This window comes from Bubalus bubalis, chromosome 10 (genome assembly GCF_019923935.1).
Source record: "Bubalus bubalis isolate 160015118507 breed Murrah chromosome 10, NDDB_SH_1, whole genome shotgun sequence".
Classification (NCBI taxonomy): domain Eukaryota; kingdom Metazoa; phylum Chordata; class Mammalia; order Artiodactyla; family Bovidae; genus Bubalus; species Bubalus bubalis.
The window spans coordinates 63,524,277-63,537,365 of NC_059166.1; the positions used below are offsets into that span (position 1 = coordinate 63,524,277).

The 13,089-nt window shown below is 39.1% G+C and overlaps 1 protein-coding gene across 1 annotated transcript in view; it reads right to left on the reverse strand.

Moving 5' to 3' along the window:
* Positions 1-2,118: 2,118 nt before the first annotated feature.
* Positions 2,119-13,089, reverse strand: part of AK9 (adenylate kinase 9) — a 130,150-nt gene continuing 119,179 nt past the window's right edge. Inside the window, exons 36-41 of the mRNA XM_045161989.1 lie at positions 9,176-9,372; positions 7,914-8,083; positions 7,412-7,510; positions 5,549-5,651; positions 4,051-4,165; positions 2,119-3,619 (exon numbers count right to left, since the gene is read on the reverse strand). Coding sequence (XP_045017924.1) covers positions 3,417-3,619; positions 4,051-4,165; positions 5,549-5,651; positions 7,412-7,510; positions 7,914-8,083; positions 9,176-9,372 — 887 coding nt within the window. The 3' untranslated portion in view covers positions 2,119-3,416. The remainder of the gene's footprint in view (positions 3,620-4,050; positions 4,166-5,548; positions 5,652-7,411; positions 7,511-7,913; positions 8,084-9,175; positions 9,373-13,089) is intronic.

Below are 13,089 nucleotides of genomic sequence, written 5' to 3' on the forward strand. Positions count from 1 at the left end.
CTCCCAGATCCCAGCATGCCATCTCTAGTCTGAGATTTTGAGAAAGCAGGTATTACCTCCTGGCTCTTTAAACATTTTTTTTTTTAACTAGTTTTTATTAAAATTAGCTCCTTCTTTGAAGTTTCCCTCTTTGTCCTGAATTGCCTCTAAACCCCAGAGTTTGTGGAGTCTAACCGGGAATCTTTTTACTATCTCTAGAGTTTTGCCTTTTTCAGAACATGTAGCTGGAATCACATGGTATGTAGCCTTTTCACATTAGCTTCTTTTTAAAATTTATTTATTTGGCTGTGCTGGGTCTTCATTGCTGTGCTTGGGCTTTCTCTAGTTGCAGTGAGTGGGGGCTACTCTTCTCTCTTTGTTCTGCTGGCTTATCTTGTTGCAGAGCATGGGCTCTAGAGCACAGGCTCAGTAGTGTGGCACACAGGCTTTGCTCCAGCACTTTGCTCCAGAATCTTCCCACACCAGTGATTGAACCTGTGTCCCCTGCATTGGCAGACAGATTCTTAGCCACTGAACCACAGAGGGAAGTCCCTGACTCTTGGTTAGAATCTCATTTTTTTTTTTTAAATCTCAATTTTGAAAGGTCCATTTAATTCAGATGTTACCCTTCTAATAATTATTCCAGAACCATCCATAGTTAAGAGCCCTCCAGCTTTGTAGATAAACCTTTACTCAGACTTTCATTTGTAAAAGCAAAACAAACCAAAAAGATAAAAGAAAAAATCACCCACAGTGAGACTGAGGCATACATATATAAAATATATCTTATTCTTTCTCTCTTCTTGAACTGCTCTTTAACCAATGAATTTATGAAAACTTTCAATAAATGCACTGAGAATAAAATGAAATATATGAAACTTAAAATATTTTTTAAAAACATATTTACTACTATGAGTTTTGGAAAATTTAAAACAACAGCTAACAACACATCCAGAAATGAATTCTAGGCAGCTTAGAAAATTAAATATAAACACATACACCAACAGTAGAAGAAAACATAATAGAATATTTAATCTCTGAAGATGGAATAACTTCCAGAGTTTAGAAAAGGATTCAATATCATAAGATGAACAGCTTTCATACCTTAAAAATCGGACTTATTTACTGCAGATACAAGGATTGGTGTGTATTTTACATAAAGAATTTTTATAAAAGAATTGAAAAACAACCAATGAGTTAAAGTGCAAAAGGCATGAAAAAAAATTCACAGAAGTACAACTGGTGACCAGCATATATAATAATGTTCAATATCACTGTTAATTCAAGTTAAAGTAACAAGGTTCTGCTTTCCTCCCATTTATTATTATGGGTCACAATTTCTATTACTAAGCTGCCTTCCAAATAACAATTCACAATGTTTCCAGGAGTATTTCCAAGAGCATCACTTTTATTACTTTTTTTACTGTCATTTAGCATTATATTTTTAGTTTTTTAAAGTCATTCCCTTTCACCCTGTACTTTTGTTTCTTAGAAAATTTTTTAGACTAATAATCCCAAATATGGTGAAAAAAAGTTCATCACAGCTTTTAAAAATACAGTAAAACAGTACATGGTCCAGCAATCAGTTCAGTTCAGTCGCTCAGTCGTGTCCGACTCTTTGCAACCCCATGAATCGCGGCACACCAGGCCTCCCTGTCCATCACCAACTCCCCGAGTTTACCCAAACTCATGTCCATCGAGTTGGTGATGCCATCCAGCCATCGCATCCTCTGTCGTCCCCTTCTCCTCCTGCCCCCCAATCCCTCCCAGCATCAGGGTCTTTTCCAGTGAGTCAGTTCTTTGCATCAGGTGGCCAAAGTATTGGAGCTTCATCTTCAGCATCAGTCCTTCCAATGAATATTCAGGACTGATTTCCTTTAGAATTGACTGGTTTGATCTACTTGCAGTCCATCTATGGATATGTATCAGTAACTGTTCAAAGGCTTTTGGGGTTTATCCTAAGTTTGACAATAGGCATTTAGCTTTTGTTTAAAAATTGTTTTATTATGAAATATATCATATAAAATAAATGTAAAACAGGCTTCTAGTTTTTAATTAATGTTGAAATTATAGATATCAAAGACAAGATGAGTGAATTTGAAGGGTATTATGCTAAATGAAAAAAGCCAGACAGAGAAAGACAAATACTGTATGGTATCACTTATATGTGGAATCTAAAAAAAAAAAAGACTCATAGAAGCAGAGAGTAGAATGGTGGTTTCAAGGAGTCTAGGGAAGGGGCACATAGGGAGCTATTGATCAAAGGGTACAAACTTTCAGTTATAAGATGAGTAAATTCTGATAATCTAATGTTCAATGTGGTAAATATAGCTAATAATACAGTAATAATAATACTTGAAATTTCCTAACAGACTGATTCTTAAGTATTCTTATTACTCACATACACACAATCACAGAAACACACTGAAATAATGATGTGAGGTGGTGGATGTGTTATTAATAATTAACTTGATTGTGGTAAATATTTCACAATGTATAACTATATCAAAATCATGTGGTATAGTTTAAACATATAGAATTTCATTTGTCAATTCACCTTAGTAAAGCTGAAAAAAAGAGCTAAATCATTCACTTTAGAGATTAAGAAACAACAAAAACTCATAGAAACTGAGATTTACCTAAGGTTAAATAAGATAATGGTTGTATTTTTTATTTTTTAAAAGAGCCAATCTTGCTATTTCACATTCCAGATTTGTTATACGCCTGCCAAAAAAATTGATAATTTATTTTTAAAATCTCATCCAAATTCAATATAGTAATTTTCCTCTAGCATGTATGTCTTGATAATGTCATATAAAAGGACTCTAGCATTCATCCTCAAGTATCCGGTGATTTCTAACTACAAAATAACGTATAAAATGTGTTTCCTTGAACACTTGAGAAAAAAAAAAAAAGCAGCAGCCATTTAGTTGTCTCTAAATCTGTTTATTTTGTTGGGAAAGTGATAAAGTATTTTTAGGTTCACAAAGTTTACAAACAACTCTCTAAGTTAAAAGTGTAACCAATATTTCTATTTTATTTATAGCAATGTTAATTCTTTTCTTGAAGCTTTCTAACATTTACTGCATAAGTTTCTTTAACAGAGACAGACTCTTCTAATAAAAATATTAAAAAGGAAAATGAACAAAGGATTCATTAAGTCAAATACGTTACCTAAATATTCTAAATGGAATAATTTTTGTTGAAGCATCAAAGTTCAGGCAAACAGCAATAAGCTTTACAAGTATATGAGAACTTAGGCTTACAGAAGAGTACTCCTTCCTGGCTGGCAGAACTCTGAATGCACTGAAAGTCTAGAAGCCAAGGCATATCACTCAGGAGGGAAAAGTACATCAGAGAGGCCCAGATTTTCAATCTACTTCCTTTTATCCTTTTCAGGTAACTCTTAAGATTCTGGGTGCATTTACGCAAACATTCTAACCATTGACTGGGTCTATATTTCTAAGAGAGAGAAAGGTCTGTAATTTATGATCAAAGTCAATGGCTCTAAACTGAGGTTCCTTGTATTTCTTGGTCATCTTGGCACTCAGGTATGTAATGAGTTCACATCTCTCCACAAACTGCTCCATCTTCTTCTTGTATTTTTTTCTTGTATATTCAGAACTATTGGGATTAAAGGCTGTAGAAAATTTTACAGGACTGTGAATGTTTTCTGTTAGGTTAGTGCATCATTAAAGAGAAGGAGAACTATGTGTGTGATTGAGCTGCACAGTTTGACTGAGAAGATATCTAAATCCCAAATAAGATTTGGGGATTATTCTATTTTAGATCATAATTGTCATTATTCACCTTCAGTGTGGATTATTACGGTGTGGATAATGCGGTGTGGATTATTGAGAGCTGGTTATGTTACTCATGGTACCTGCTTTAAAAACTAGAAACTCAGTTTTGCTAAAATATTGGCTACCAGCACACACACACACACACGCGCGGGCACACACACACACACAGCATGCAAGTGACCAACCCAGTTTGACAATCCTATTTATCACAATTAGTGCTAAATTAGTTCTGAGTAGCATGTCATTTCTAGCAAAAAAAGAGACATACCTTTCAGATGAAGTGCTATATAAAGTAGCGCAGATCTCTGTACACTTAAGAAGGGGAATTTGGGCTTTAAGCATCCCGCTGCATTCATGGCTTTAATTAGAGCAGTTGCAATACCCTGCAGGTAGGGAACAAATTATGTGTAATTTGAGTCTGTTTTCTTTTCTTGTGGCAAATATATAGAGGCTATTCTTTGCTTCAAATAGCCTCCTCAGGATTGAGGATGGAGCTTAAAAAGATAGTTAAATGAGCACTTGCTGCTGCTGCTAAGTCGCTTCAGTCGTGTCTGTCTCTGTGCGACCCCATAGATGGCAGCCCACCAGGCTCCCCCATCCCTGGGATTCTCCAGGCAAGAACACTGGAGTGGGTTGCCATTTCCTTCTCCAATGCATGAAAGTGAAAAGTGAAAGTGAAGTTGCTCAGTCGTGTCCACCTCTTAGCAACCCCATGGACTGCAGCCTACCAGGCTCCCCTGTCCATGGGATTTTCCAGGCAAGAGTACTAGAGTGGGCACTTAGCTCTACAGAAAAGAAACACAAAATACATTTGAATAGGAAAAATTTAAAACGATTGATTGGCTTAGTGCCAGGTAGGTGATGGATACATCGGTTTCATTATGCAATTCTATTTTTATATGCTTGACATGTTCTGTTTAAAAAAAGTTGAAAGAAGGGGACACCTAGTTGTCTTGGTCCATCTCTGCTTCCGTTGCTCAGAATTGGCCAAATTCTACTCCCAGGACCCTGGCCACCTACCCGGGAACTCCAGAGACCATAGTTACCACTACAGTCAGGATTCTGGGGCCCCGAGCAGGCAGAGGGGAGGACACTCTTCTCTGGGTGAGTGTCCTCTTCCCTTTTGATATTAAACTTGATCAAAAGCTAACCATCTAGGGGAGATGAAAAAAAAAAAAAAACTGGTTAAGAATTTGTAAGAAACATATGAAACTGTGCCCTGGGCATCTGTTTTATAGAATTTTTTAAAAAGGCCTTTTAAATAGCGGTTGGTGACTGATACATCTGACTATATTTAGAAAGTGTTAGAGAAATAAGAGTGACTTCAGTAGATAGCTTCATCCAGATTTTGGGCAAAATATGTATTTGGTGGTTCAGTTGTGGTGACATCTTAACTCTTTCAAGCCGGGGGTCGGGGGGAACCTCTCAGAGACTGAATTTGCATATTTCACATTACAGAAAAGTTCTACAGACACTGAAATTTCAAAATAAGAAACAAACTACATGTCAAATGTAAATAATTTTCTAAAATCCTACTCTTTCTTCACTTTAGTGCAGTTATTTGGGAATTAACTATGAAAAGGGGGGCTTTCCTTACATTTTATTTTCACAACTACTCAAAACCAAAATAGGTTAAAAGTGGATTTGCAGCTTAAACTCAGGACACTCTGCCTTTAATTTCATTGTTACCAAAATAAAAATGATTTTTGAAGTAGAGATAGCTGTCGTCTTCTAATATCTAAACAGAGAAACCCATGTGAGCGAACCTGTTCCAGATATCCGGGCAAAGGCAGGCTGGTGAGAGACATTGGTTCCTTCAATGGGGGAAGTTTGTAAGGAAGCTTCTGATTCCAGTATTTCTGTGGCGACCTACGAATACCAAATCCGTTAAATGGATGATCACAAATGTCTTCATTGTGTTTACACAGGAAGATAGGTACGCAAGGCGACTAAAAGATAATGTTCATTACTCATTTTTCTTGAGTGGAGAAAATGATACAGAAGCAGGAAGACTGAGACTCCTAGAAATTCATGACCACCCAACTTCACCTGGGGCCCTAGCCCTGCTCACCGCTTCTCAATGTTCTTGCTTTTCACAGCACCTATATGAAACTTTCTTTATATACTTTTATCCTCACACTTTTATTTTGAACTGACAAGATACTTCAATTCCGCATGTAACTCCTGCGTGAAAACTGAAAGTGAAAGTCGCTCAGTCATGTCTGACTCTTTGCAACCCCATGGACTATACAGTCCATGGATTTCTCCAGGCCAGAATACTGGAGTGGGTAACCTTTCCCTTGTCCAGGGGATCTTCCTAACTCAGGGATCGAGCCCAGGTCTTGCGCATTGCAGGCAGATTCTTTACCAGCTGAGCCACAAGGGAAGCAACTCCTATGCTGGCCTTGTTTTTATCTTGTACTATAATTCTCCTCACACTAGTAACCCTCTCAGGGACGCCCCCCCACCAACACAAGGTGCCAGGCTATAAAAAGAGAAGTCTTCAGTACAGAAAGTCCTCGGCTGCTCACCACAAGCAGAATCACACACAGGTTGCTTTCTCCATGGCAGAGCTTACCTCCCACCTAAGATCAATCTCCACACATTCTTTGGATGTCTACTCCACCCTGTCTCCAGAAATCTTAAATAGCAATAGAGAGATAACTCTCTTCAGCCTTCATGACATTTCCTTTATTAGATCCTTCCCATGTACCTGCATTTAAACATGTTCATCCCTTTCCCATTGGAAAAAAGAAGATAAAAAAGAAAAACAACCTTATTCCTTCAATCCTATATTCCTTTCGGCAACTAATGTCTCTTCTCTTTTTACTATTAAATTTCCTCAAACAGCTTCATGAGAGGTCACAAACCACTGCACAAATTCTAGCTGCATGTACGATTTGATGGACTTCCCTGTGGCTCAGACGGTAAAGCATCTGCCTACAATGCAGGAGACCTGGGTTCAATCCCTGGGTCCTTAAGATCTCCTGGAGAAGGAAATGGCAACCAACTCCAGTATTCTTGCCTGGAAAACCCTATGGACGGAGCAGCCTGGTAGGTTACAGTCCATGGGGTCGCAAAGAGTTGGACATGACTGAGCGACTTCACTTTCCTTGTTTCCTTTATGATTTGATCCACATTGTCATTTTTGAAAAAACTGAAGTGCAAGTGAAGTTGCACAGTGGTGTCTGACTCTTTGCAAACCCATGGACTGTAACCTACCAGGCTCCTCCATCCATGGAATTTTCCAGGCAAGAATACTGGAGTGGGTTACCATTTCCTTCTCCAGGGGATCTTCCTGACCCAGGGATTGAACCCGGGTCTCCCACATTGCAGGCTGATGCTTTACCATCTGAGCCATGGGGAAGCCCCCTCTCAAAAAAACTGAATCAGTCACAAAAGTTTAAAAATCAGATAAACATAAGAAGAAATTTGGTTTCCAACTTCTTGTGAAAAACAGAAATGTGTGGCAGTAGGTAAAGGCTGCCCCTTTCAGCTGTGTGTATGTATATGTGTACATATATGTATGTGTTTATGAGTGTATGTAAACTCACATATCTTTCTGTCCCAGGATACTGCATTTAACATAGATATTCAATGAATATTTGTGACTTAGTGAATGGTCTCACCTCAAAAATTTCTGAAGTTTTTCTCTGCTCTCACAAATATATATACGATCACGATATTCTAAAGCATAGTGAATATTTCCAGGTACTAGGGCTTCGTATCTGAAAGACAAAGGAACAAACAAAAACAACTATGTATTGTATCATTAATATGCAGCCTGGAAAGACTGAAGGCAAGAGGAGAAGGGGGTGACAGAGGATAAGATGGTTGGATGGTATGACTGGCTCAGTGAGTTTGAGCAAATTCCAGGAGATGGTGAAGGACAGGGAAGCCTGGTGTGCTGCAGTCCACGGGGTTGCAAAGAGTCAGACATGACCTAGCAACTGAACAACAGGAATGACAACTATGTAAATAAAATGTCATAGACATCGCAGCTCAAGGAAGAAAAAGAATACTTTCCAGTTAAACAATAGTGACCTTTTGATCAAAATGCTACGATTGTCATATAGACCACTTATTCCAGTAGAGCTATCCGCCTGTACTCACACGAGGGCGAGGACTTGCCTTTGTCTGCCATCCTGATAAGTCACTGGACAGTAACCCTGGAGCTCAGCACACTTAGGGAACCGGCTCTTCAGCTCTGACAGTGTCAGCCTCTTGGGGATCATGTCGGTAGGTGGAAGTGGATGAGGTGCTAACGGAGGTACGTAGAATTCTGGATTGTCCAAAAATTTCTATAAAAAAAGATGACAGCAACATGACCGTTTGAAACAGGAATACTTTGCCAACAAAAACCCACTGAGCCTCTCCTGCTGCTCTTCCCATTTTTGGCAGCAATGTTCAGTCCCGCAAACCATCTGAGAGGAGCTTTCTGCACTACAGTAACTCTTTCCCTGACTGGAAGTTCCTTACAGTAATACCTGCAAGTGATGTCACTTACAGTCTCTCTCCTTTTAATGCTTTCACTCACTCACTCATCCACCTATACTGAAAAACATTTGTTGAGCTCTTACTATGTGCCAGACCCTGGAGTGCATAGTCCCCTGCCCTGCTGTCCACCTGTCCTGCAGTGTAACTAACTAGGGGGTGCACTTTGGCAGGTGAGTTAGCTTCTCCAGCTTCAGTTATCACACTGTAAAATGGAGGGGGCAGACCAGGTACATGGTCTCTAATGTCATTTCCGGTTGTAAAATTCTGTGATTATCACTTAAATAAGCAGAAAGAAAGTAATGTCTTCTTTATAAAGTGATTTTAAAAATTCAGATTCTTCAGAGGAAAATAAAATGTTCAGAGACACCTGATTAGTTTTCAACTACAATCTTTTTATGTCATCATATTATGGTCAGTGGAATACTGGAACAAATCTATATTCTGTTCCATTAAATAGAAGTATAAGGTACCTAGGAGAATAAAGTGATAGAAGAAAGTTTAAAGCACAGGGGAATCATTTCTACTGACTCTGACTTCCCTTCTGCACCTTTAAATGGAATGTCCTGGATGCCCACTCCGGGGCTGAGCTCAGATGCTCAGCATCCCCTCCATGGTTGGGCTTGCCCTTGGGTCTCCCCACCTCTTAAACTGACCCAGGTGGAGGGGCCATCACCGACCCTGAACTTCTGCTTTGTGCCAGAATATGTCTTGGGATGCAGTCTTAGGACTGGCCTCTGAGTTGCCTTATTGAACCCAAGGATCACAGTTTCCAAAAATGGGGTCCCTGGTCCCCAGCTCCTGGTGTTCCCAGCTGTGCCCACCCCTTCCTGTCTGATGAATTCTAAGACAGGTATTTTCTTTCCCTGGTAAATATTTGGAGTTAAGAACAAACTTACATTCAATTTCTCTAGAGAACTCATTTTATAATAGTGCCCTCTGAACTCTGCTGCAAATTCCAAGGAATCATTTGAAGAGCAATCAACTAATTCATATGATTCTGCCAGGCTGACAGGGCAGAACTGTCCAAATTCGCCCAGGCGAGAAATCAGTTCTTCAGGGGAGATACATAACTTGTCAATGCAGGCGGCTTTTCCTATTATTAACAAATTAACTGTTGTTATAAATATATATTTTCACAGAAAACACAATCATTTTCAAAATGAAAATAAATTCAATTATGCTAGCACTATACCAATGAGTACACATTGTAAAATTCCAAACAGAGTAAAGAGCAAAAGTTTCTTTTCACATGTCCATCCTCTCAATCCAACATCCCTCCTGAGAGGTAATCACTGTTGAGTTTGTATCTTTTTCAGATTTTTTTATACATTTGCATACACACATGTATATATTTTTTGCAGATAGGATGCTTATGCCACTATACTGTAAATATTATTCTGCAACTTGCTTTTATCAGTTAGTTATAGCCTTTGACATCTTTCCATTTCAGTTTATATGATTTACCTAATTCCTTTTAGTTTATGCATAGTATTCCATTGTATAAATGTACATATAGATTATTCAATCAATTATCTGTCGATAAATATTTTGTTTGTTTTTAATTCTTAGCTATTATAAACTATTTATGTTATATACTATGTACACATCAGATCAGATCAGTCGCTCAGTCGTGTCCGACTCTTTGCGACCGCATGAATCGCAGCATGCCAGGCCTCGCTGTCCATCACCAACTCCCAGAGTTCACTGAGACTCACGTCCATCGAGTCAGTGATGCCATCCAGCCATCTCATCCTCTGTTGTCCCCTTCTCCTCCTGCCCCTAATCCCTCCCAGCATCAGAGTCTTTTCCAATGAGTCAACTCTTCGAATGAGGTGGCCAAAGTACTGGAGTTTCAGCTTCAGCATCATTCCTTCCAAAGAAATCCCAGGGCTGATCTCCTTCAGAATGGACTGGTTGGATCTCCTTGCAGTCCAAGGGACTCTCAAGAGTCTTCTCCAACACCACAGTTCAAGAGCATCAATTCTTCGGTGCTCAGCTTTCTTCACAGTCCAACTCTCCCATCCATACATGACCACAGGAAAAACCATAGCCTTGACTAGATGGACCTTTGTTGGCAAAGTAATGTCTCTGCTTTTGAATATGCTATCTAGGTTGGTCATAACTTTCCTTCCAAGGAGTAAGCGTCTTTTAATTTCATGGCTGCAGTCACCATCTGTAGTGATTTTGGAGCCCCAAGTCTGACACTGTCTACACTGTTTCCCCATCTATTTCCCATGAAGTGGTGGGACCAGATGCCATGATCTTTGTTTTCTGAATGTTGAGCTTTAAGCCAACTTTTTCACTCTCCACTTTCACTTTCATCAAGAGGCTTTTGAGTTCCTCTTCACTTTCTGCCATAAGGGTGGTGTCATCTGCATATCTGAGGTTATTGATATTTCTCCCGGCAATCTTGATTCCAGCTTGTGTTTCTTCCAGTCCAGCATTTCTCATGATGTATTCTGCATATAAGTTAAATAAACAGGGTGACAATATACAGCCTTGACATACTCCTTTTCCTATTTGGAACCAGTCTGTTGTTCCATGTCCAGTTCTAACTGTTGCTTCCTGACCTGCATACAAATTTCTCAAGAGGCAGGTCAGGGGGTCTGGTATTCCCATCTCTTTCAGAATGTTCCCCAGTTTATTGTGATCCACACAGTCAAAGGCTTTGGCATAGTCAATAAAGCAGAATTAGATGTTTTTCTGGACCTCTCTTGCTTTTTGATGATCCAGCGGATGTTGGCAATTTGATCTCTGGTTCATCTGCCTTTTCTAAAACCAGCTTGAACATCAGGATGTTCACGATTCACATATTGCTGAAGCCTGGCTTGGAGAATTTTGAGCATTACTTTACTAGCGTGTGAGATGAGTGCAATTGTGCGGTAGTTTGAGCATTCTATGGCATTGCCTTTCTTTGGAATTGTAATGAAAACTGACCTTTTCCAGTCCTGTGGCCACTGCTGAGTTTTCCAAATTTGCTGGCATATTGAGTGCAGCACTTTCACAGCATCATCTATCAGGATTTGGAATAGCAATAGCTCAACTGGAATTCCATCACCTCCACTAGCTTTGTTCGTAGTGATGCTTTCTAAGGCCCACTTGACTTCACATTCCAGGATGTCTGGCTCTAGGTCAGTGATCACACCATTGTGATTATCTGGGTCATGAAGATCTTTTTTGTACAGTTCTTCTGTGTATTCTTGCCATCTCTTCTTAATATCTTCTGCTTCTATTAGGTCCATACCATTTCTGTCCTTTATCGAGCTTGTCTTTGCATGAAATGTTCCTTTGGTATCTCTGATTTTCATGAAGAGATCCCTAGTCTTTCCCATTCTGTTGTTTTCCTCTATTTCTTTGCATTGATCGCTGAAGAAGGCTTTCTTATCTCTTCTTGCTATTCTTTGGAACTCTGCATTCAGATGTTTATATCTTTCCTTTTCTCCTTTGCTTTTCGCTTCTCTTCTTCTCACAGCTATTTGTAAGGCCTCCCCAGACAGCCATTTTGCTTTTTTGCATTTCTTTTCTATGGGAATGGTCTTGATCCCTGTCTCCTGTACTATATACACATACACACACACATATATACATATCCACTTACACACATACACATGAATTTGCTACATATTTAAATTTTTTCTGTGAGATAGATTTCAGGAAGTACATATAGTTTGTTGACACAATGTTACTGACATAAACCTCTCCCTGTTCCCTAATGGCATCCAAGAAAGAGAAAGAAACATTTAATCCAAAAGTGACTAGGTTTACCCTAAAGAGTACATTTAAAAAGAAAGGCCCAAGTTCATTCAATGGATAATTTTGAGTTGTCTTACCAGGACTCCACTAGAATGGAGACTCCAAAGCAATATTAGATTTTACAGAAAATAAAATTACTTCTTTATACATCTTAGTTATAATGAGTCCATTTTGATCCTGATATATTTTCTTATTGGTTCTTTTCACCAGTGAAAATTTTCTTTTTTAAAAAAATTATGCCAAGAAACGTCTAACACTAACTCAAATTGTGAAGCATAAATCATAGTTTGTTTTGTTATGTGACAGTGTAAACATAAAATCAAACCTTAGGATTGCAGTGATGTGTCTATATCCAAAGAATGCAGAGGCCTGGTGGCAATGCTGGACATGAAGAGAAAGGCATGGAGGAGAGTCTCTCCTAGAACCTTCAGAGTGAGTACAGCCCTGCCAATGCCGTAATTTTGGACCTCTAGCCTCCAGAACTGTGAGAGAATACATTTCTGTTGTCTCAGTTATCTAGTGTGCGGTAATTTGCTATGGCAGCCTTGGGTAACTAGAACAGTTACAAAAGACTATGATTTCTGTTCTTTTGGCATTCTTTCTTGCTTTGTCTTGTTCACTTGGTAAAGCAAGCTGCCATGTTGGAAAGGTCCATATGGCAAGGAACTGAAGGTGGCCCTTGGCCAACAGCTGGCAAGAAACTGAAGCCCTCAGTCCAACAACCCTCAAGGAACAAACTCTTGTCAACAATACATGAATGAGTATGACAGTATATTCTTTCCCAGAAAGGCCCTCAGATGAGACTTGAATCCTGGCCAACACCTTGACTGTCTCCTTGTGAGACACACTGAAGCAGAAGACTCAGTTAAACTGTGCCTGGACTCTTGACCCACAGAAATTGTGAGGGAGTGTGTATGTGTTGTTTTAAACTGTTAAATTTTGGAATAATTTACTATAAAGCAATAAACAAACTAATCCACAATTCTATCCATTGTATATGATACAGATGAAAAGGCTAAGATGATTCTTTCCTACAAAGAATATTATACTACTACAA